Source organism: Pollicipes pollicipes, unplaced genomic scaffold (genome assembly GCF_011947565.3).
Source record: "Pollicipes pollicipes isolate AB1234 unplaced genomic scaffold, Ppol_2.1 Scaffold_3087;HRSCAF=3621_pilon_pilon_pilon, whole genome shotgun sequence".
In the NCBI taxonomy this organism is placed as follows: Eukaryota; Metazoa; Arthropoda; class Thecostraca; order Pollicipedomorpha; family Pollicipedidae; genus Pollicipes; species Pollicipes pollicipes.
Genome location: NW_023596225.1, coordinates 20,645,639 through 20,666,336, shown reverse-complemented (window position 1 = coordinate 20,666,336; position 20,698 = coordinate 20,645,639). Strand labels below are relative to the sequence as shown.

The window sequence follows — 20,698 nt, the reverse complement described above, 5'->3', positions numbered from 1 at the left end:
GCATTTGTTTCCCTGTTGTTTCTATGTTTTCACTTGTCGAAAATATGTTAGGCTGCTAATTATTTGCGTACCCCGTGCGTTTGTCACAGCTGGCAGCAGGGTATGTCAGTGCCTCAGGCTAAACACCGGCACTGGCCAACGTACATCATTACTACCTGCATGGCGTATCATCGATCAGCCGTCTGTTTGGCTTCTGCGCTCCCAGACAGCCGGGGCCCGACAAGCTCCAGGTCTCGTCTGCAGATTCACTGCATCGTCCGCCGTCATCATCATTAGCCCCTCCCAGGCGCCGTTCTGCTGCTCCCCGTCGGTCTTGCTCGTCCGGACCGTTCCAATGCCCACCACTTATCAGGCGTTTCGCTCCAGATCCGGTCTCTTCTTCTTGCTTCTCTCTGGCTCTGCTCGTTTGAAGAGTTTCGCCTTCCACCACTAGTGCTGGCGTATCAGGGGAAGGGGGAGGAGGAGGAGACAGCAAGGGCAGACTACCCCTCCCCATCTTTTGAGGTGGGGGCAAAAAGTATTCTTGCGCCCCCGCCGAGACTTTCAGGTAGCCCAAAGGTAACCCTCGGATATGTGGAGGTGGTTCACTTATTGTGTTCCAAGGTAGAGACCCCACCTGACGAAATTTGGACAGAGTTTATTTCAGGCTGAGGAAAATCGCCCTGAGTGTGGTAAATGAACAATTTAAACAAACCATATTTCTACGTGCGCAAGATAAAAGGGCCTTTCCGCCTGCAAGCCAAGCCTACACCCAACCGTACCATCGCATCCATAATCTGTAAGATTAGCTGGATTGCTTGGAGCTCCGTAATAAACCGTGCATTAAAATGTACAAGTTGCTACATTCTGTTACTTGTGTAACCCCTTTGTGTTTCACTGTTTCTACCAAGAGGCATGTCATCGTGGAAACCAGTCGTGGGTTGTGGGGAAGAGGTGAGGGCCAGATTTTTGCACAGGCTTCTGCTGTCTTCTAGAAGCTTCTCATTATTTTCGGGTGATTGGACAGTGTTCAGAAGGCTGAGACAAACTTTGGAGGGCCAAAGAGCCAGGATAGTACTGAAAGCTCCACTTCCGCTTCCAGCCCGTGCAGTGAAAAGTCCGTGAAGACACATGCGGGAAGTACGTAAGAGTCACTGAAACGAAGCTACTTCTCAGGACAAATTTTGTGTCTCATTTTGGACAGACCGGCTGGACCGCCGTAGAAACACTGACCCGCTTGGAACGCTTGTTTATCCTACCGTAGATGACAGAATTTGAAATGTCAACTGTCTTGGGATGGCTGTATGTCATAATCACTGACCCAAATCGACAGTAATAGCAGTATAGAAAACGAATGTACGAAGGCGCAAAAGGAATAGCACGTGCAGTTTTGAAAGATGCGAAGAAGGCGCGCATCATGCAGGTGATCCAACCACTACAGAGCTGTACGAGATGAGGAATTTGACGTTCCATTTTGTGCAACAGTGAGTGCCAAACCATCGCACATGCAGGCATTATGTTATTAGGTCAATAGACCAGGGCTAGACCAGGCCAATGGCCACTTTCTCCTAGATATGGGACTATGTCAGCTTTATATGCCGATATCTACAAAGTCATCCCACTGAACAGAATGGCACACAGACATACTCCTTGCTTAATTGTGAACATGTTGGTACGTAGCTGTGTCGGGTGTGGACATATTTGTATGGCGTATGGCTCACGGGTAAGTTAAAGATTTCGTCAAAGGGAAGGAGCCACGCTTTACTGCGGGGCCTCCCGCAGCTTGATGCCCCCCTCCTACCCCCACCTCACTGGGTAGTGTACCCAACACTACCCATCGCTGCCCGCCTACTGCCCAATGAAGGACCCCTGCGTTTCACCACCACTCACCGCCGCCGTCCGCCGCAGGCACCGGATGTGGGTACTGCCCGCCGCTGCCCGCCTGGAGCCCGCCGCTGGAGGCCAGGCCGCCGATCAAAGGACAGCAGTACTACGCGGCCAGCGGACAATACGGCTACGGCTTCCCGGGCTATTCCACCTCCAGTCTGGAGAACCTGACCAAGCTGGGCCACCTGGTCGGCCTCTGCGGCGTGGCCACCGTCGGGTCCATGGGCAACATCTACACCATCTCGTCCTGTATCGTCGGCGATAGACTCAGGAAAAAAGGTACTGCCCAAGGCATTGCGCTGCGCAGTGTGGTCGTGTGGCCCAAACAACGCAGAGACGCGCGTCCGAAACAGTGAAGTCTGTGTCTAAGCCTTGCATTTACACTGTCCAAAGCCCGCCTATCTTAAAGGTAAGCATTTTGATCAGGCCCGTAACCAGACGGAGATTTCAGAAGGTGCACAAGTGAGCAACAAAAAGGCACACGTTTTGTGTAAATACTGCCCGTTTTTCCGCGCTGGAATGATGATATGTACAGCTTAACCAGCACCGCTATAAATATTTGTTGGGACCCCAAGAAGCTGGGCCGGTTGAGGCTTTCCTCTCAGATATATAGTTTTAGATATAAAGTTTTAACAAAAAGGAGTAAAAACATCAGTACCAATGCCTTGCTTTACGAATGCTGCCTGGCACATTCTAGACGCAGTTGTTTTAGGGAAACAATATGCCAAAACAATGAACGGGCCAAGTGATCACGGGAAAAAGTATGTAAGTTCGTTTTTGGGGCCACGTTGTTGGTAGAGTGAAAGGAACAACCTTAAGTTACTTCAGACACATTCGCTTCTGGCTAACGCATGCAGTTCATTTCAGCCAATGGCTTCGTGCTATTAAAACGTCAAGCTGAATCCGAAGCCAGCGGTTTCAAACTTTGTGCGGACGAAGCGCCCTTCAAGGTCAGAATCAGACTCAAATGACCGGAACCCCACATCGCCCAAAAGATTTGGACAGTTCGAATTTAAAAGCATCAGAATGCTTGCTAATGCATGAACTGGCATCCGTCATGAAATTCAGCCTGTCAAGGTCATCTTTCAGGGACAAAATTCATGCTCGACGGAAAGAGAACTCCTTACCCTCCAAATGAAAACGGCCGATTTCGGATTTTTAAGCATCTAAATATACCATAGGTCGTGAACCAGCGTCCGTCAAGAAAGTCCATCTCCGCAAGGTCACACGTCGGGGTCAAACTCACGCTCAAATGCCGGTAAGCTCCAAATTGCCCAAAAGCTTTTGTCCAAATTGCAGACTCTTAGGCATCAGAATGTTCTGAACTAGCCGGTGTCGACAATTTGTGACCTCTTCGACTGGAAAGGGGCGAAACGCATCATCCAACGGCATGCAATGTAATTGTGCAAGTCGTTACTATTGCTATTTAAGTGCTCTCTTCTGATTGGTCTATGTGAAGCCCTATTTGTTCTGGACCACCGCCCACTTAATATTTCGTGATGGTGTTTAAGATTGTTTAGTTAATTTTATGACGTTGATAGGGCCGTTTAATGCTGGTCTGAGACGACGAAGAAATTTTAAGATTTTTCCTCATTTGCTTTAACAGCTGGGGACTTGTCAATGCTTTGATGTTTCCCCCCTTTAAGTCTTCCTTGAAATGCTGGTGATGCCATTTCGCGTGGATAGTGTGTCAGGTTTCATCTCGTCTCCATTTTGGCCGGTTTCCTGGGATTTCGCCTTTCCGCACTATCGACGGCGACGCCGTCCTCGCCGTACCAGAAAGGCATCTCACACTGGAAAATACAAACCTGTCACTGCGCATGTGTCGGGAAGTGTGACTCACGCCGGGACGCCGAAAAAAAATCCGCAGTACGCCGGTCATTTTTGGGTGATATGAAGTTCTCCGTTTTTAAATCTTGAATTTGACCTCGAAAGCCACATGGCATTGAGAAATAAACGCAAGATAGGTAGATCTCCTGCCTAATTGACCACCTCACGAGTTTTCAGCAAAACCGGAACTGGTCGCTGAAAAAGGCTGCCAAAAGTCATCCTTGCGCTGTCTTGCCTTGCGCATCCTTTTTTATAATGCACGCTGATGGCGGCGGTCTTTCCCTGATCATTTCAAACCAAGATCGATTAGTACTCGCGGAAAGACCAGTAGATTTATCTAAAAAATATCCTAACCAGCAATAAATTTGATGTGGCTAGATAAACGATTGACCTGACAAGGCTAGGTCAAATGTCAAGTGTTCCTGGAAATATAACCATTTTACCCTGACATGCCCTTATTTTGGAAAGCACTCTATGCAGCAACATAAAACTTTAACTGACGTGTTTCGTGTTTTATCATGAACACAGTGACATATGGTATGGTGTCTTTCGGGGGTATGGTGTAGACTTTATTAACCGAAGTGTTCCGCATTCGTATGGGGTTTCGAGCAGAAATAGCTATTTTGAAGACCATTCAGTGGAGTTAACGGTCCTGCCATTTCAAAGTCTTAAAGCCATCTGGTTTCTGAGCTAGACGCTCGCTAGACGCTTGCGAACGCTCTGAGCCAGACTCCGCATACGCGAGCTAGACGCTCGCGTATGCGGCCTATTTCGTGCAGACTACTCCAAATGTCACCCATGAGTGCATGACACACAGCGACGCCACGCGAATACTGCCATCCAATCTCCCTTGCGGTGCCTAAGGTCAAGATAAATGTAATCGTCCAGTGTTTTGTGCTTGGCGTAGATCACCACGATTTCTGGCATCAACGGAATGCAGTTGGCTATAAAGCAATGTCATGCATGTAGTAGTATTATGTAGTGTAAGTTTCGGGCCCGAATTACATTTTGTGCTACATGGTACAGGAGGTTGGGCAGTGGTGCTAGTTATGACAAGCATGATAAGGAAAATCGAATGGCTTAAGAATAACGCCAAAGCCGAGCATGCGAATGCAGATATACCATATACAACAGCGGATTGATATGCAAGAATGCCATAAGAAAAGAACATCACACTCTCACGTAGCGATATTTGGGCTCTGCCAACACAACGCCTGGCGAGATCAAAAGTACTACGAGTGAGTCAGTTCGTTGGTTACAAGAGGAATTTCGTACCACCAGTTTGGCAGCCACTCTGACATCTTACAAAAAGTCCCTGACGAAATCAAACGATGGCGTATTGAGGAACACTTTTACTTAGTAATCATTTTTGTACATATCACTGCTTTCCTCTTAAAAGCATATCAATAGTAATAAATGATCTTATTTAGTTTTTACCTGATGTTTGTTCCAATAGCTCCAAATATGGAACATTTTTTAAAGAAATGTTTCACATCTGGAGATATTGAAGCAGGCATCAGATGTGGTCAAATAAGCTCACTCATAACTATTCCTATACATTAAAGTCGAAAAGACTGCTCCAGGCAGCACCTCTATTCAATAGACATGCTGCTCAAAATGTTATTGCCTTATTGCGTCATGGAGCATTTGTATGACGTTGAGGTGATGCCAAACTAGCTGTGCAGAATTGCCACCCAGAACTCACTTGTAGTACTTCAAAGTCGTTGGTAGATGGCAGTGGTAACACTGAACGTGTTCGCTGAGCCAAATATTCTAATGTTCTTGTGCTTTGGTCCTTTCTCGTGGTGTTCTTGCATAGTGATCAGTGAGTTTAAAATGTTTACTGCTGTCCAAATACTTGAATATAGCGCTATTCTTAAATCATTCGATAACAAGTCTTTCTTCTGTAATACTTGTAAGACTTAATATGGCTTAATAAGACTTAATAATAATAATAAGAAGAATAACGTTAATATGGCACCGTGCATGCCTTAAAGGCCTTGAAACAGATGGCATGAAATAGTCCTGCACATCTTTCTGGGCGCATAGCTTAGAAACTAGCGGCCTTAGGTCTTAGAAGAGCAGGACTGTGAACTGCACTCAAAGATTTGCATGATGGCGTTTTCGGTCAAAAGCCATACAAGCATGTGAGACAATTGATGTTAAAGTGCCGGCGTTGCCACGCGCGATTGGCGGATTTGTCGGTTGCTACCCTTTGCACGCGCCTACCGTGAATTGCCCTGCAGCCTAATAGAACTGCCGCTTTTCAGAAACCAGGACAGCTGGGATCACGTTTTTGGTATCAAAGCGTGTAAGATGAGTGCTCCAAAGGCTACCGCAAATTTGGACGCGATGCACGACATCACAGAGGAATACCATCAGAAAACTTTGAATGGAGAGGGGTCGCATCGCGCCCTATCTCCATATCAGATCATGGATTGAACTGTTACGCGTCATTTCCCTGTTTGGGTAATGTCCATTGTTTTTTTCCGGTAGGCAACATTTTCATTGTGAACCTGTCGTTGGCGATGCTGCTGGTGACTCTGCTGGTTCTTCCCTCCATTGCCATCCACATGCTGGCTGGCGCGGACGTCTCAGAACAGGTAATCTTCAAGCCTAGCCGAACCCCGACTGCCTAGCAAATGAGGAGTGCTGTGTGTAGTGTAGTGTAGTGTAGTGTACTGTAGTATTCTGGGTGTTCGTTACGCCATGTATTCCACTCCTCCTCGTATGTCCTCGTCAGAGGCTGTGTGGGAAGTTCTCATGAGTCCGTCGGGACGCAGTGCTATGCGACACGAACATCTACGTCGAACGTCGGCTGATGGGCCTCCCTGCCGCCAGGCGCGCCGGCTGCACGAGCTTGTGACGCAGCTGTGCGGTTGCGTCAGCCTCTTCACGCTCTGGGCCGTGGCGCTGGAGAATTACATCCGCGTGTGCCATCGGCGAGCGTACCGTCGCCTGCTGAGCCAGACCACCGTGACGGTCGGCCTGGTGCTGGCCTGGGCGCTGGGGGGCGGCGCGCTCGCCATGCTGATGCTGGCCGAGTCGGGCGTGGCGCACAGCCGCACGCACGCCGCCCTGCTGGCCGGCGTGATCGGCGCCGCCTCGCTCGGCACCGGTGGCGTCTACCTGCTGGCGTGGCGACGCGTGCGCCACCTGCGCCGCTGCACGTGCCACCCGCACGGCCGCGGCCGCCCACTGCCCTGGGACGTGCAGCTGGTGCGCGCCAACGCCGCCGTCTGGCTGAGCTTCTGCGCCGCCTGGCTGCCGGTGGCCGGCGCCAGACTGCTGGCCGCCGGGCTGGCGCCGGGCGGGCGTCAGGAGTCCCCGCCAGCCCAGAGGCTCGCGTGGCTGCCGCTGGCGCACGCCGCCGCTTTCAACGTGCTGTACGTGCTGCTGAACGAGGACTTTCGCGAGTCGTATGTCAACCTGGCGCAGTACTGCTGCTGCAAGATGTCGGTGCACTTCGGCAAGCGGCCGCGCTCGGACCTGCCGCGACCGCTGCTCGTCGAGACGCGCAAGAGCTCGATGCGTGTCCACCTGATGGCCGGCTACGACATGCGGCCGGCCGGCGCCGAGTCGGCCTGCGGGCAGGGCGCCGTGCGCCACTCCCTGGTCACCCGCAGCGGCAGCGTGTCCGGCGCCAGGACCATCATGCTGTGATCCCGCTGGCGCGGCGTCAGCGGGCTTCTGGCGGGGATCGGGGCCGTCTGACTGTCTAGGCTGCTGATCTCATCTGATCTGGCTGCTGATAGGCTGCTGATCTCGCATGGCTGACCGGGTGATTGGAAGGCTACGCAGCTGAGCTTGCTTGTCAATCAGTCACAGTGGCTACCAGGAAGGCACCAGGCTATGAATCAACCAGGCTTTGGTCATCTTACATCTTACAAGACGCTGAAAGCTGATGATGCCTGAAGTCTTCGAACGCACATCAGGCTTAAGGGGCGTGTTCACAAGACCGTGAGACGGTGAACCAATGTCAGGAGCTCGGGTGAAGATCACGAAGTCGCGGTCGCACACCCTTCTGCCTAAACATCATCAAGCTCGCGCGCAGAACTACTGCATTTCAAGGTCAACGATATAAGATTGCCAATGCTGCAGTTCAAGAACTGCACACGCTGGAAATTCTGATGAAACAATGTGCAAATACGAAACGAATAGTTCGTGAAACGTGTCTTGTGTGAAATGTACTTGCCCTGTGTATTGTATGTATATTGTATCATCTACCATTAGACGGTACTGAAATGTCAACAGACAGGATCAATGGTCGCCGTCTCGTCGTTGTCTGGAGATCTTAGCATGTTGTTGAGTATGTTTTGTCGGAGGGTATGGCTACGCATGCAGCCACGTCGTAGATATTGGGCGATAAAAATCAGGATATTTTGGATAGCGTATCAAACATTATCGTGAGGGAAGGTGTGAATATCAGGAAAAAGGCACAAAAGAACGTACGGACCAACCACGGACCACAGATAATATGCTGGCTATGGTGTTGTAGCCGCACTAACTCCCAATAAATGTTCATACGTTGGCTAGGTATGAACAAGCGGGCAAAGCTAAAACCCCAACGCAATCACGGATGGATGTATCGGTAAACGTTATTTCTACGCCGCTTGCGGCACTGCACTGCAATGCACTGTAATGCACTGTACATTTCTGGCGCGAGTGGTATTTAGATTAAGTGTGCAAGAGCCACGACGAAAGCTTCAAGTATTTATAACGATGTCTGCACATTTGTGACATAAACTCAGACGTTTGCTTGGTGCGTTTAGTGAACGTGTGTCATTATTCACCCGTAAACCGACAAAAACTAAGTCCGTCTTACCCCGCCCCGCTTACCTCGGCCTCCTTGCACGGCTCTCCGTGCGGTGTCTGTCGACAGAGGCGTGGCCCTTTCACACTGTACGTATAACAAGGGTCCCCGCTGTCGCCAGTAGCGCTGCTTCAGAGCGGGCCCGACGCGACCCGCAGGAAGACTGATGTCCTTGACGCTAGCGACGCATTCGTCTTGAAGGGCAAAAGCAACGAGGTATATTTCTACCCCGCCAATCCTCGCATCGCACAGCATCGCACAGCTGTTTCTACCGGAGGATATGAGCCTGTCGGCGCAGATCGCTTGGCTGCTGTGAGCAAGCACGATGTTAAGACGAGACAATTATTTTGGAGCGTGCTGACTATTGTGTCTGAAGTTTAAGAAATGTGTTGTGTAGTTGGGCGCGACTATGTCATGTTACGTGTGTATGTTATATTCTACTATTGTTAACGAATATGTGTTGGTAAGATTTGGCAAGCTTCCTGTCACGTCTTTTGTCCAATAGAGATGTTCTGGTGGACATGAGCACGTAGTTTTACCCCATGTCAAAGTCACGGTCTGCTGCGCAGGCGAGGTCAGATGTCATGTCGGGTCTTCTGCGGTCTGCTGCCGGCCAACGTGTGACATTTGACACCGGGCTTGCTTCAACATCATTGAGCAATGGCTATAACTCAGCTTAAGCTTTTTTTTATTATTATTTATTTCTTTAGTTCTTTTCAATTATTTTCATCTTGAAATTACGACCAAGTAGGACATCCATAAATTGAGCACATTGCATACGGCTCTCGTCATTGATTGTGCAGAAAAACCAGTATTTGAGGTGATCGCGCGCTGGCCTAAATAAGACATGGTCGATCTCACAACCATTGTTCAAAGACTGTTGACAAAGACTGCATGCTGTTCGCTTTACACATCGGTTTGCTAATTTTTATACTCAGGCATGTGCCAAGATAAAAATCCCTGGATTCCATCCCCACCATCTGGATTTGGGATCTACTGGAAGCCCAGGTGTTTTTTTTAATGTTGTTGATATATTCCCTGGGAATCCCATATCTTTTTAAATCCCTTTTTCCGAGTTTCTCCTGACATCTCAGTTTTCTTAGGCTAGTTTCCAAATGGCTCTATGGGATCCTTTATTTTTGATAATATTGCAGAGAGATATTCTCAGAGCTTGGGTTCATGGAGTGTCATTTTCTAAAATCGATTAGCGCCTGATCCGATAAAGCTGACTTGCCATGTCCTTCAAAACCTGATTTCTCCCGTATTTCGGCCACTTTGATTTGCTTACCCGACGTCAAAAATAGCTGTTTTACTTTTTAAAACCTAAAACTCTTACCATGAAAAAATATGAAAAAATTAGCAAAATTAGTCGATTCCAGCATTGTTTCTCTGATAAATAACGACCTCCCATTTCAAGCTGATGTTGGCTGAATTTTGTGACAACCTTAGAATAGGGTTAAATTCACATAATATAAATAATGGACAACGGCTAGTTGTGATCAAAGAAAATAGGTGTCCAAGCAGAATGGCGAGCCTTAATACGCACAGATGTGAGCTCACGGACAACTTTTCGTGTATACTGTCAGGATGTATAAACCATTATGCAGAAGTGAAACTGATCTCGCAAGAACTTTTCAGAAGACATGTGAATATCTAAGAGAACCGAGGACGTAAATACCGGTTTTTTAAAATAAAAGAGCGGGTCACCAGAGTGCCTGTGTCGCAAAAAATACCGCGACCGACGCTTTGACACGCGCTAGAAGATGGTATGAGCAAAAAAAGCATTCAATCTTTGGTGTTTTGGTTTTATGAGATGGGAGTTCTCATGATGAAAATAACCGGCCTTCAGTTTCCGAGGATGCAGCTGCTAAGCGACGCCATGAAGAAAGCATTGGCTCTTTTAAGCGAAGTTTGCTAAGTTTCTCATGCGAAGTTTGGGAGCTGCCCCACGATAGATTTTTTCGGAAAAGCGACCTTCTTGGCTACAACATTTCTTTCACCCTGGAGCACACGGCACAAAATATTTTTTTTCCATTACTGGACACCCTTTTTGTGATATGACCAGGTGAAAGATATCCCGCCGAACTGCACTTTAAGCCATCCCGTCTCGAATTGTACTTTGACGCCACGATAGTGCAGTTGGTTAGAGCCCCTGCCTTCACATACACCCACTCACCCATTATCCACTCACCTATTATCACCCACTGACACGGCAGACCACAAAACTATTGTATGGTTGGCTGCAAAACAGGTAGAACAATCTCAAGGTTATTGCTTTGTACGGCCTTTGAAGGACTCATCTATTATAAATTTTGGCAGATGGATTTGCTGCCAGGACTGGCGAGGTATAATAGCAATAAATGATATAGACCAGGCCGCTGCTCGACTGGAACTGCTACTTCAAAATGCTTGTGAGGAGCACTTCCCTGAGATTAAAGACAAATGCAAGACAAGTGAGCCGCAGTGGATAACAAAGCGCCTCAAAGAACTGATAAACAAACGCAATAGGGCGCACAGTCGTCATCAAATGGACAGGCTACAAAATCTTGGAGCCAAGGTAAGCCTAGAGATTACAGCTGCAAAAGCGGCATGGTGCAGGAAACGAATTCAAAGAATTGCTTCTGACCGAAGAGGGTGTTGGTACAGACAAGTAGCCAGCTTAATCAACCGAAACCCAAAAACACGGAGCCTTGATCTAGCGGAAGCCAATGACAACCGAACGCAGTATGTAGACGACCTTACCATATACCAGGCGTGTCGAACTGACCAAGTAGATAGTCACTGCCAATTGCAAGAGACCAGTAAGATAGGCGATTGGGCAATGGCAAACAAACTGATATTGAACACTGACAAATGTCAAGCCATGCATTTTTTCACAGCCAAAAAAAAAAAACACTAGCACTACCGGACATCATGATTCGAGGAAAAAGCATGCCAACTGCCATCAAAACCAAGCTTTTGGGTGCAACGATATCGAATCAAATGTCACGACAAGCATGTGGATGAGATGGTAACCAAAGCATCGGAAGCTATATATATGCTCTACATAATGAAGAAGTACCATCCACCACAGGAACAGCTTGTTCGTGCGTATGTTACTTACATCCGGCATTGCTAGAATATTGTACACCGGTTTTTCATGCGAGACTCACTGCCAAGTAGGCGCAACACCTTGAGAAAGTGCAGAAGAGAGCCTTGAAAATCATACTCGGCCATTCGGAAAAGTACTCACACATCCTGCAACGCTCGGGAATGGAAAACCCTTGCTCTTCCTCTATCTCTGCTCCCTCTATCTCCTTATCTCTGTACTTCTACTCTCTCTCTCTCTCTCTCTCTCTCTACCTCCTCTCTCTCTCTCCTCTCCTCTCTCTCTTATATTCGCTTTCATCTCTCCTCTCCTCTCTCTCTCCTCTCTTCTCCTCTCTCTTCTCTTCTCTACCTCCCTCTCTCCTTCTCTCTCTCTCCTCTCGCCTCTCCTCCCCTCTCTTCTCTCTCCTCTCTCTAGCCTCCCTCCTCTTCTCTCCTCTCCTCACCTCCTCTCGTCTCTCTCTGCTCTCTTTCACACCTATTCTACTCTCTATCTACTCTCTCTCTCCTCCTCCCTCTCTCTCTCTCTTCTACTTCTCTCTCTCTACTCTACTCTCTTCCTTCTTCCTCTCTCTCTCTCTCTCTCTCTCCTCGATCTCTCCTTCTCTCTCTCTCCTCGCTCTCCTTCTCTCTCTCTCTGCTCCTCTCTCTCCTCTCTCTTCCTCTTCTCTCTTTCTCTCTTCCTCCTCTCTCTCTTCTCTCCCCTTCTCTCTCTTCCTCATCTCTCTCTATCTATCGCTCTCCTCTCTTATACTCCTTCTCTCTCTCTCTCTCTCTCTCTCTCTCTCTCTCTCTCTCTCTCTCTCTCTCTCTCTCTCTCTCTCTCTCTCTCTCTCTCTCTCTCTCTCTCTCTCTCTCTCTCTCTCTCTCTCTCTCTCTCCTCTCTCTCTCTCTCTCTCCTCTCTCTCTCTCTCTCTCTCTCTCTCTCTCTCTCTCTCTCTCTCTCTCTCTCTCTCTCTCTCTCTCTCTCTCTCTCCTCTCTCTCTCTCTCTCTCTCTCTCTCTCTCTCTCTCTCTCTCTCTCTCTCTCTCTCTCTCTCTCTCTCTCTCTCTCTCTCTCTCTCTCTCTCTCTCTCTCTCTCTCTCTCTCTCTCTCTCTCTCTCTCTCTCTCTCTCTCTCTCTCTCTCTCTCTCTCTCTCTCTCTCTCTCTCTCTCTCTCTCTCTCTCTCTCTCTCTCTCTCTCTCTCTCTCTCTCTCTCTCTCTCTCTCTCTCTCTCTCTCTCTCTCTCTCTCTCTCTCTCTCTCTCTCTCTCTCCTCTCTCTCTCTCTCTCTCTCTCTCTCTCTCTCTCTCTCTCTCTCTCTCTCTCTCTCTCTCTCTCTCTCTCTTCTCTCTCTCTCTCTCTCTCTCTCTCTCATTCGTAGCCAGCTGGTTTCGAGCCGCTTTAGGCGTTCGCTACTTGTCTTTGACCGGGAAGGTCTGCGGCCGGTGACAGCGGCTGTGCCAACGCTCAAGTAGCGTCAGGGGACAGGGTGGTTCGTGCCGGACATTGCGGTACGTTATGTTTTCGTCGCAGAATTCTGCCGTTGACCCGGAATTTTGCGATCTGATGGTGAAGTTCGACCTCGCACAACAAGTACTGCTTAGCGTAGGTGCTCATCACAGAACAAGACATCCAACCAACGATTAGGAGTACAGCTTAAGGAAACTCATCGTCATAAAACGCGTTAAATAATTCGGTACAATCCGCAAAATATAACCATGATGACGCATCATTGCAATTCCGCGCCCATCATAACCGCTATTAAAGTAGTTCTTGCATCACCACAAAAAAACTCACTTTGCACGCATCCTTTACAATACTCCTCAAAATGATGCAATTTGCAAGCTATGGGCGGAAATGAACCCCGTTTCATCTAGCCGCGCGCTGTACTCAGCCACCTACTGTTGTGCCAGACAGAACGATTTCCTGGATAACAGTAGAACATAATAATCTGAAAACTGTTTGACTGATGTCCATAACTTTGTTGGGGTAAGGGCCACTAATGTTTTAGCGATATCACCATATCCAATACGCTCATCAAGCTCGGAACATATTTATGTTTATATTTAGATCGATATTTGCCCAGCAGAGACAGCTATACGTGTAATGAGCCCCACGCGTTTTATGATCGGGATCACAAGCCACATGATACAAGAATAACTACATACCCATTAGTGACTTCTCAGCTCATATTACCATGCATGACCGCGTGATAGAGAGTTGTTCTTGAACATTATCCACCTGACTCACAGTTTCATGAACTGTCCGACACGAGGCTCAGAAAAATCCAACTGCATGGCGTTGCCTCAAGACGTGCGCACATACCAGTACAAATACGAATGGTTCGCCTTCGCCGTGGAGCCATCAGCTGACGCAGGTCCGTCGGACCAGGACCGCGACCCGCTGTCGCCTACCACGGGACCCGAAGCGTGGTGGGGCACGGGGTACCGCTAGTCCTGCCGGCACGAGCTCAGCGTCCAACAACGTTACGGTGCGGGGGGGACAAAATCGCCCTCATCGGCCAGAGCAAACAGGGCCAGCCGCCAGCGCACAGCGCCAGTTTAATGACTTCACCCGGTGCTTGGCGCACCGCTCGGGGCTGGCCCGGACTGGGCTGTGTGGTCGAAGTGCGCTGGCCTCTCATTGTGCCGTCGGAGTTCGTCGAACGCAGCAGGTCAGCTGTCTCTGCTGCGCGGCATTGTTCCGGGCCGCAAAAGAAGCGCCACCCGTGTCGGCGTCCAGCCGAAAGCGACGACAGAGGGCGTACGGCGTCTGGCAGACCAGCCAGAGCGGTTGGACCGGCCGAGTCTGGCTACAGCACTGCAGATGGCCGGCGGACGGTCGCGTCACGCTGCCTCACAGAGTGCGTAGCCTCGGGCCAGTCAGTCAGTCAGTCGGGCCAGCCAAGGGACGCTGGCTGCGCCGATGTGGATTATCAGCGGATGCCGACAGGCGTGTGGTACTGCGATGTCCGTGAGCCGCTGCTAGTGCACTGCCGTCGTAGCCGGTGCGGCTTCGTCTCAGATGCATAACTCCCTGAGCGTATGACTCTCGGTCAAGTCACCAATGATAGGTAGGGTGATGTCGGTGAGTTAGTTGACCTGGCTGGGCGCTGTGGCAGCAAATGCCGGACAAGTGTTTATCATCCGGTGAACGGCGCACTGGTGCTGCTGACGACGACAGGGGCATAGGGCAGCACCTGGCCCGGCGCCTTCCTCTGAGGTGCTGCTGCCGACGACAGAAGCACAGGGCAGAACCTAACCCGTCACCTTGCTCTGTGGTGCTGCTGCCGACGTCGGAGGCATAGGGCAGCACCTAGCCCGTCGCCTTGCTCCGTGGTGCTGCTGCCGACGACAGAGGCATAGGCACCTGGTCTGTCGCCTTGTTTTGTGGTGCTGCTACTGACGACGGAGGCATAGGGCAGCACCTGGTCTGTCGCCTTGCTTTGTGGCGCTGCTGCCGACGACAGAGGCATAGGCACCTGGTCTGTCGCTTTGCTTTGTGGTGCTGCTGCCGACGACGGACGCATACGGCAGGACCTGACCCGGTGCCCTGCTCTGTCTACAGGGCCTGCCCTTGCTTCCCTGTGCCACGCCCTGCATCGCCGACCAGTGTCGATAATGGTATTCACTTTCTCTTGGTGCTATTTGTAAATAGTTCGAGATATCCCTGGCCGTTCATTAACACAAGAATTGACCAATGCAGTTATTGAGGCAGCATGCCGATATTCAACATTTTTTGGCCAACTCCCGCAGGTTCATCAGTGCCTGAGGTGCGTGCGAGTGAATGTCGGTGGTGGGTGTAGCGGTGGTGGGTGCAGTGGCGGTACGGTTACAGTAAAAGGCTATTTGTGCGGTTTGTCGCCGATATCGTGTGTCAGGGGACGCGACTGTCTGGTCACACACGTTTACAGCGCTCCTGAGTCTGACCTGTCGGGGCGGCGGCGGGGGCTGGCAGTTAGCCTTTTCGTCTCAGATAGGTGCTGCAAAATGTATACGCTGTACTTCTACACCCATCTACAAAGCAAAGTGATCAGGTCGAGATAGTGTAATGAACACGCCATGCTAATGATAATCTCACCGATCGGACATATCCCTAGAATAAAAAATTCCCTGGATCTTATCAACACTAGCCCCTATGGGTTCCTGGGTCCATACCTGGGATCCATGGGCATGTTTATCACTGATGCGTTAAGCACGAGTAAAGGCGGCTTCCCACCATTTTCAGGATTTGCACAACGCTTTAGACTGGCGATTCAGTTCAAGTCATGGCTTAGATGTGTGAGGCGCCACTTGGGAACAGCATGGCCTGTACTGGGTGTGAACAATCGCGGCAAGGAAGCCTTGTTTTATACATTTAAACATTCAGACAGAAAACGCAGGACTTGTTTTTGGAAATACGGCATAGCCAAGGCGTGCCAGATCCCCGGTCATACGTCGGAATCCGAACACGGCACTGCGCCGGCGGTGATCAATGTTGCAGGGCTACCAAATGTTGCAGAGCTGCAAGCAAAGACAGGTCGTCGCGATTTACTTACGTATTAATTTTGATTCCTGCAGATCACGGGTTGGCATGGTCTGGTGTAATGCTTTCAGTTTCCGACGCAACCATCCAGCTTTTTTTCTAGCTGAAATGTTTGAGATAAATGCTCTTCGTGTGACCTTCCCTGCAATCTCAACTCTTAAAGCTCACTTCACAGTTCAAGGGTCGGCCGTAATAAGACGGATTCGCCGATTCAATTTGGCGGATTCGACCAGGTGATGATCTCGTGCCAGTACGTAATTTGTAATCCACTCAAAGTGTGGCAGGCGGAAGTTTGCTCATTGGCAGCACGCTCGTAGTGTACTCCCGGGTGATCATGCTCAAACCGTTCGGTGTTTCAATGTACGCGAACCGTAGCAGGTCAAAGTTAAGCTGACTGTCAGCTATGGCAATGGTCATAGCGAATCGCTCAGGCTGATGCTACGACAGAGTGAAGAGTATAAAGTGACAGCAGATTATGAAGTAGTGCAACGTGGAGATTGTTCCGTAAACAATTAGACAATTGAGATTGATAATTATGAATAACTCCATTAGCCTTGGGTAAAGTGTGAATGGCAATTGATGATCCGAACAACATCGCCTTTTTACTGAAAACCTTTTTGTGGGGTGGTTTTCGACACTCGTTCGAAGTCATTGTTTTCAACGCTTGTTCACATCACAGCAATAGATTCCTTATTTTGACCCTTCGAGTGTCATGGTTGATCACTGGCCTAAAATGACCTCGATCCATCTTCTCTGAGGAACATGTCGCCCAGAGTAGCTCTTGACGCTGACTGTCGCCATAAATATCAACATGATATCGAAGGGTTTCGGTCGTTTTGACGCTAAGAAGGTCGAATAGGCTCATTATCTGATATAAACGCCATAACATTTTGCTTAGAAAAGGTATCTAGGTTAAAGCTGGTGCGCGAGGAGACCTGGGAGCACCTCGTTCACCGATTTTGAGCTTAAATTTGCTTGATCTTATTTTACAAAACGTTTACGATCTAGCGACCTAAGAAGTGAGTTAACATAGAGCCTACATACCCTTTGACTTGGTGTTTTCTGCCACTATTGGTTTTTGGCACGCACCGAGTCCAGTCAAGTGAACATGTTAGGGAATCATTCTAACAACTGAGTTTGTATCTGATTCCAGTCATACCACATGGTACGAAAGAAAAGTGCCACGCTACACAAAACACCATAATACTGATATGACAAGTGGCAAAGTCTCATGACAGTAAAAAAACTCCAAACAAATATCAGCCTTATCTAAACCAAGCACAAATACAAGTCTCACAGGTTCACGGCTTGCACAGTGACACCCCTTCATGCCCAACCGCCGGCGACGAGGCCAGCTGGCGCACCGCCAATGAGAGCACGGGGAGGGTGGCGGGCCGTAACTGCAGGGTCGCCGTGGTGACACATGGAGGTCTCGGTGGGAGGGGAACTGTGGTGACACATGGGGGTCTCGGTGGGTGGGGGATTCAGCTGCTGATTCAGTAGTGGTGCACGGGCTGACAGCAGCTAAGTGATGGGTTACATCGTCTGTTTGCTCTGGGGCATCCCCTCCCCTCCCCTTCGCAGGACGCAGAGCAAAGTTCCGAACGCCACGCCATGGACATCATTGGTCTATCTGCACTCGTGTGCACAAGAAATCCCGTTTACACCGAATACAATGCCCTCGCACTTCCTTCAGTGCATACGGTTGGTGTAACGCACTAACTACGTGCACCGTGCGATGTACGGCGATCGGCCAGTCGACAGACAGGCTCCAGGATCCGCCGGGCAGGGGCGGAGCCACGCGAATGGGTGCGGTGGGGGGGGGGGGGGGCTGAAAAGTGAAAACTAACCCAACGAACCACCAATATGCGGCAGTGAACTAATTTCGCTCCGGATTCAGCCCACTTTCCTCTCAAAGTTTGGGAGGGGAGGGTGGAGCACGAGTTGAGGGGGGAGGGAGTTGTCCTCCAAGCCGAAAAGGAAACTGTACCCCTGCCGCCCTGCAAGTGCGTAGCTTTGCAAAATGAGGTAGGGCGAGCTGAGCCATGAAACATGGCGAAGGCTGCCCACAAGATACAACAGACAGAGTTATTCCACGATTCAGTTTCAGTCATGTTCAGCTATACCAAGCGAGGTCATACAAGGTCACGTAGAGAGATTAATACCAATGTGGAGCTGCCACATCACAATTATTTGTGTTGTGATAATTAAGTCGGTGCAACGCCCAGGTTTGCAAGCCAGGTACCTCTATCCAGTAACTGGACAGAACACAAAGCAGACTCACATGTACATGTAACATGTCACAACACCCCACATGTACTTGTGAACGCGAGGGCGTGGTGCCTGCTCGTGTGCACCAGCCTGGCTAAATTGCTCCATGTACACATAACCCAAGACCGAGATCTGCTCGATGGCGATCTCCCTCGCTGCGTTAGCCCTAAAGCAGCAGTCGGATTCGCGCCGATGAGTTTTGCGCGCTATTGCCAAATATAATTTAAAATTCTGCCGACGTGGCGCATATGCCATTTCCGTTGGTATCGAATTGGTGACGCTTGTTATGCTTGCGCATCATGTTCTTCTGAATGCTTGGATGCTTGTGCTCCTTCTCAACAATCAAAGCCCGAAACTCCGCGTCAGCCATCAGTCATCAGATGATCACATCGGCTAGCCGGCTGGCTGTAAATTTCCTTGGAATGAAGTGGCGTGCTTGATTTCATGGCATTAGCTGCCAACTTTTGTTCATATTGCCATAGATTCTTCATATAATTAGGCTCAATATGGCAGGATCATCCGTGCCCTTGAGAGAATGAGCGTGCCCACGCATGTGCATACGTAGCACGTCTAGTTTCCAACGGTTTCGCACAGGAAGATGGGATCCAGGATTATAATTGTCATATATTAAAAAATTTGGAAATGTTTTGGCCAGAATACGAAAAATTGCAGGGGCCCCAAACTCCACAGGTGGTTCACAATTTGTCGCACCCTTTAGCCCTTAAGACCCTTTGCTGGATTCAGCTAGGTCCTCTCTGTCAATCAGAAGGGTCCTGGTCTGGATTAGGAGCCCTCTTTATGTATCAGAAAGCTGCATTATGACGCAAGATAGTCGACATCGGCAAGATGTCTTGAAATAGGAGACCCTTCGCTGAATCGGGAACAGGCACGCAGCCAGAGCCTTGGCAAGGGAGGGGCGCAAGGATAACGGGGGGCCTCTGATAGTAAAAGACCCTCCTTCAAAAAAAAATCACCGAACATAGCTCAGTTATTAATGCGCGCTTGGGTGGCAGGCTGAATATCCCTCGCTCGAGAAGTCAATTTGACCTCTTCTTAAGATTTCAGAAACTAAGACAGCTACAGACGCCAAAGTCACTGGGTGTGTTAGCAAGTACGTAAACTCATGTGTGTAACATCTTTAGGTTCCTAGGTCCTGACCTTCAGGTCAAATAAGGTCAAACAAGGTCAAACTTCAGATTTGTGTTTAAAGTGTCCCCAGAACCTAGATACTTGTCCTAAGCAAATGGTCACTGATGCTTGGTGCTCATTTAAAGTCCGTGACCTTTTTGATGTAAAGTCATGGTAACCGCAATCCTACAAGACCGCTTTGGATTGTGCATTTGAATTAGCGTCAAAGCCTACGCTAGGCAGCATACTCCTAAAAAAAAAATGTTGACCTGGATCATTTTCGGTTGGTAATTTGTTCTGACCTTTAAGTGGTTCATGAAATATTATAAGACCTTTTCTGTTATGAATACATTTGAAATAAGGACCAGAAACTGCTCCATTAGAAGAAATTCGGGCTTGTGCTCCTCGTGTGTAATTTTTAGATCGACGAATCGAACGGATTATCCTTCGCAGCATCACTTCGTGTAGCTGGAATCTGGTGGTAAGATTGAAGGGTAAAGGTAGAATCGCTATCTTTTGTGTTGTTATAGTTGTTAATCCGTCCAGAGCGCGACCTCAGTTTTGAAAACATAAGCTCGGTCTACTCTGTAAAGGGACAAATAGATGTTTTAAGACATTGGGAACCATTCCCCCACGTTTGTTCTCGCGCACGGCAACCGCCGCCTGGTGTTACTTATAATGGTCAACGCTGTTTGGTTTTACGGAAGCTGCAACCCAGGCCATCGCTGCTGTTGCTTCCGAGATTGCGGGCTCACAGGCTCAAACCTTTTGATAATTTGTTTCACTAGTTGATTCTGCAAGATAATGAACGCTCGCAGGCAAACATGGGATGGTCTCGTTCGTTTTTTAACTCATTTCCACCCACTCTTTCAAAATTTATTGGATCCGTTATCTTTTCAGGCAAAGGGCTCCTGAGTAGAACACCAGGGGACACATTAATGTTGCCGGTCAAGGGTTGAAGGACCATTTCGTCCCAGCGCGGGATGTCTTCCGGCTACCACTCTGTCGACACGGAGCGAGAATCCCTGGCTGATCCGGAGGCCCTTAGAAAGATACATCATACACTTTTGATCCCCTCCCAGACGCGGAAGGCCTTCTGCCCCGAACAGATCGCAGTTAGTCCCGGATCAACGCAGGAGCCCTCAATGACGCAACAAAATCTCCGGTCGCCGTAGGTGGTCTAATAATTGGCACATA

At 49.2% G+C, this 20,698-nt stretch overlaps 1 protein-coding gene across 1 annotated transcript; it reads left to right on the top strand.

Annotated features, from left to right (window-relative positions):
* Window positions 1-1,553: 1,553 nt before the first annotated feature.
* LOC119089865 (uncharacterized) lies at window positions 1,554-7,359 on the top strand. Its single transcript, XM_037212673.1, has 6 exons — window positions 1,554-1,563; window positions 1,888-2,145; window positions 6,193-6,299; window positions 6,538-6,701; window positions 6,759-6,780; window positions 7,102-7,359. Exons 1-6 carry the CDS (start codon window positions 1,554-1,556, stop codon window positions 7,357-7,359), a joined length of 819 nt encoding a protein of 272 aa, XP_037068568.1.
* The last annotated feature ends 13,339 nt before the right edge of the window (window positions 7,360-20,698 follow it).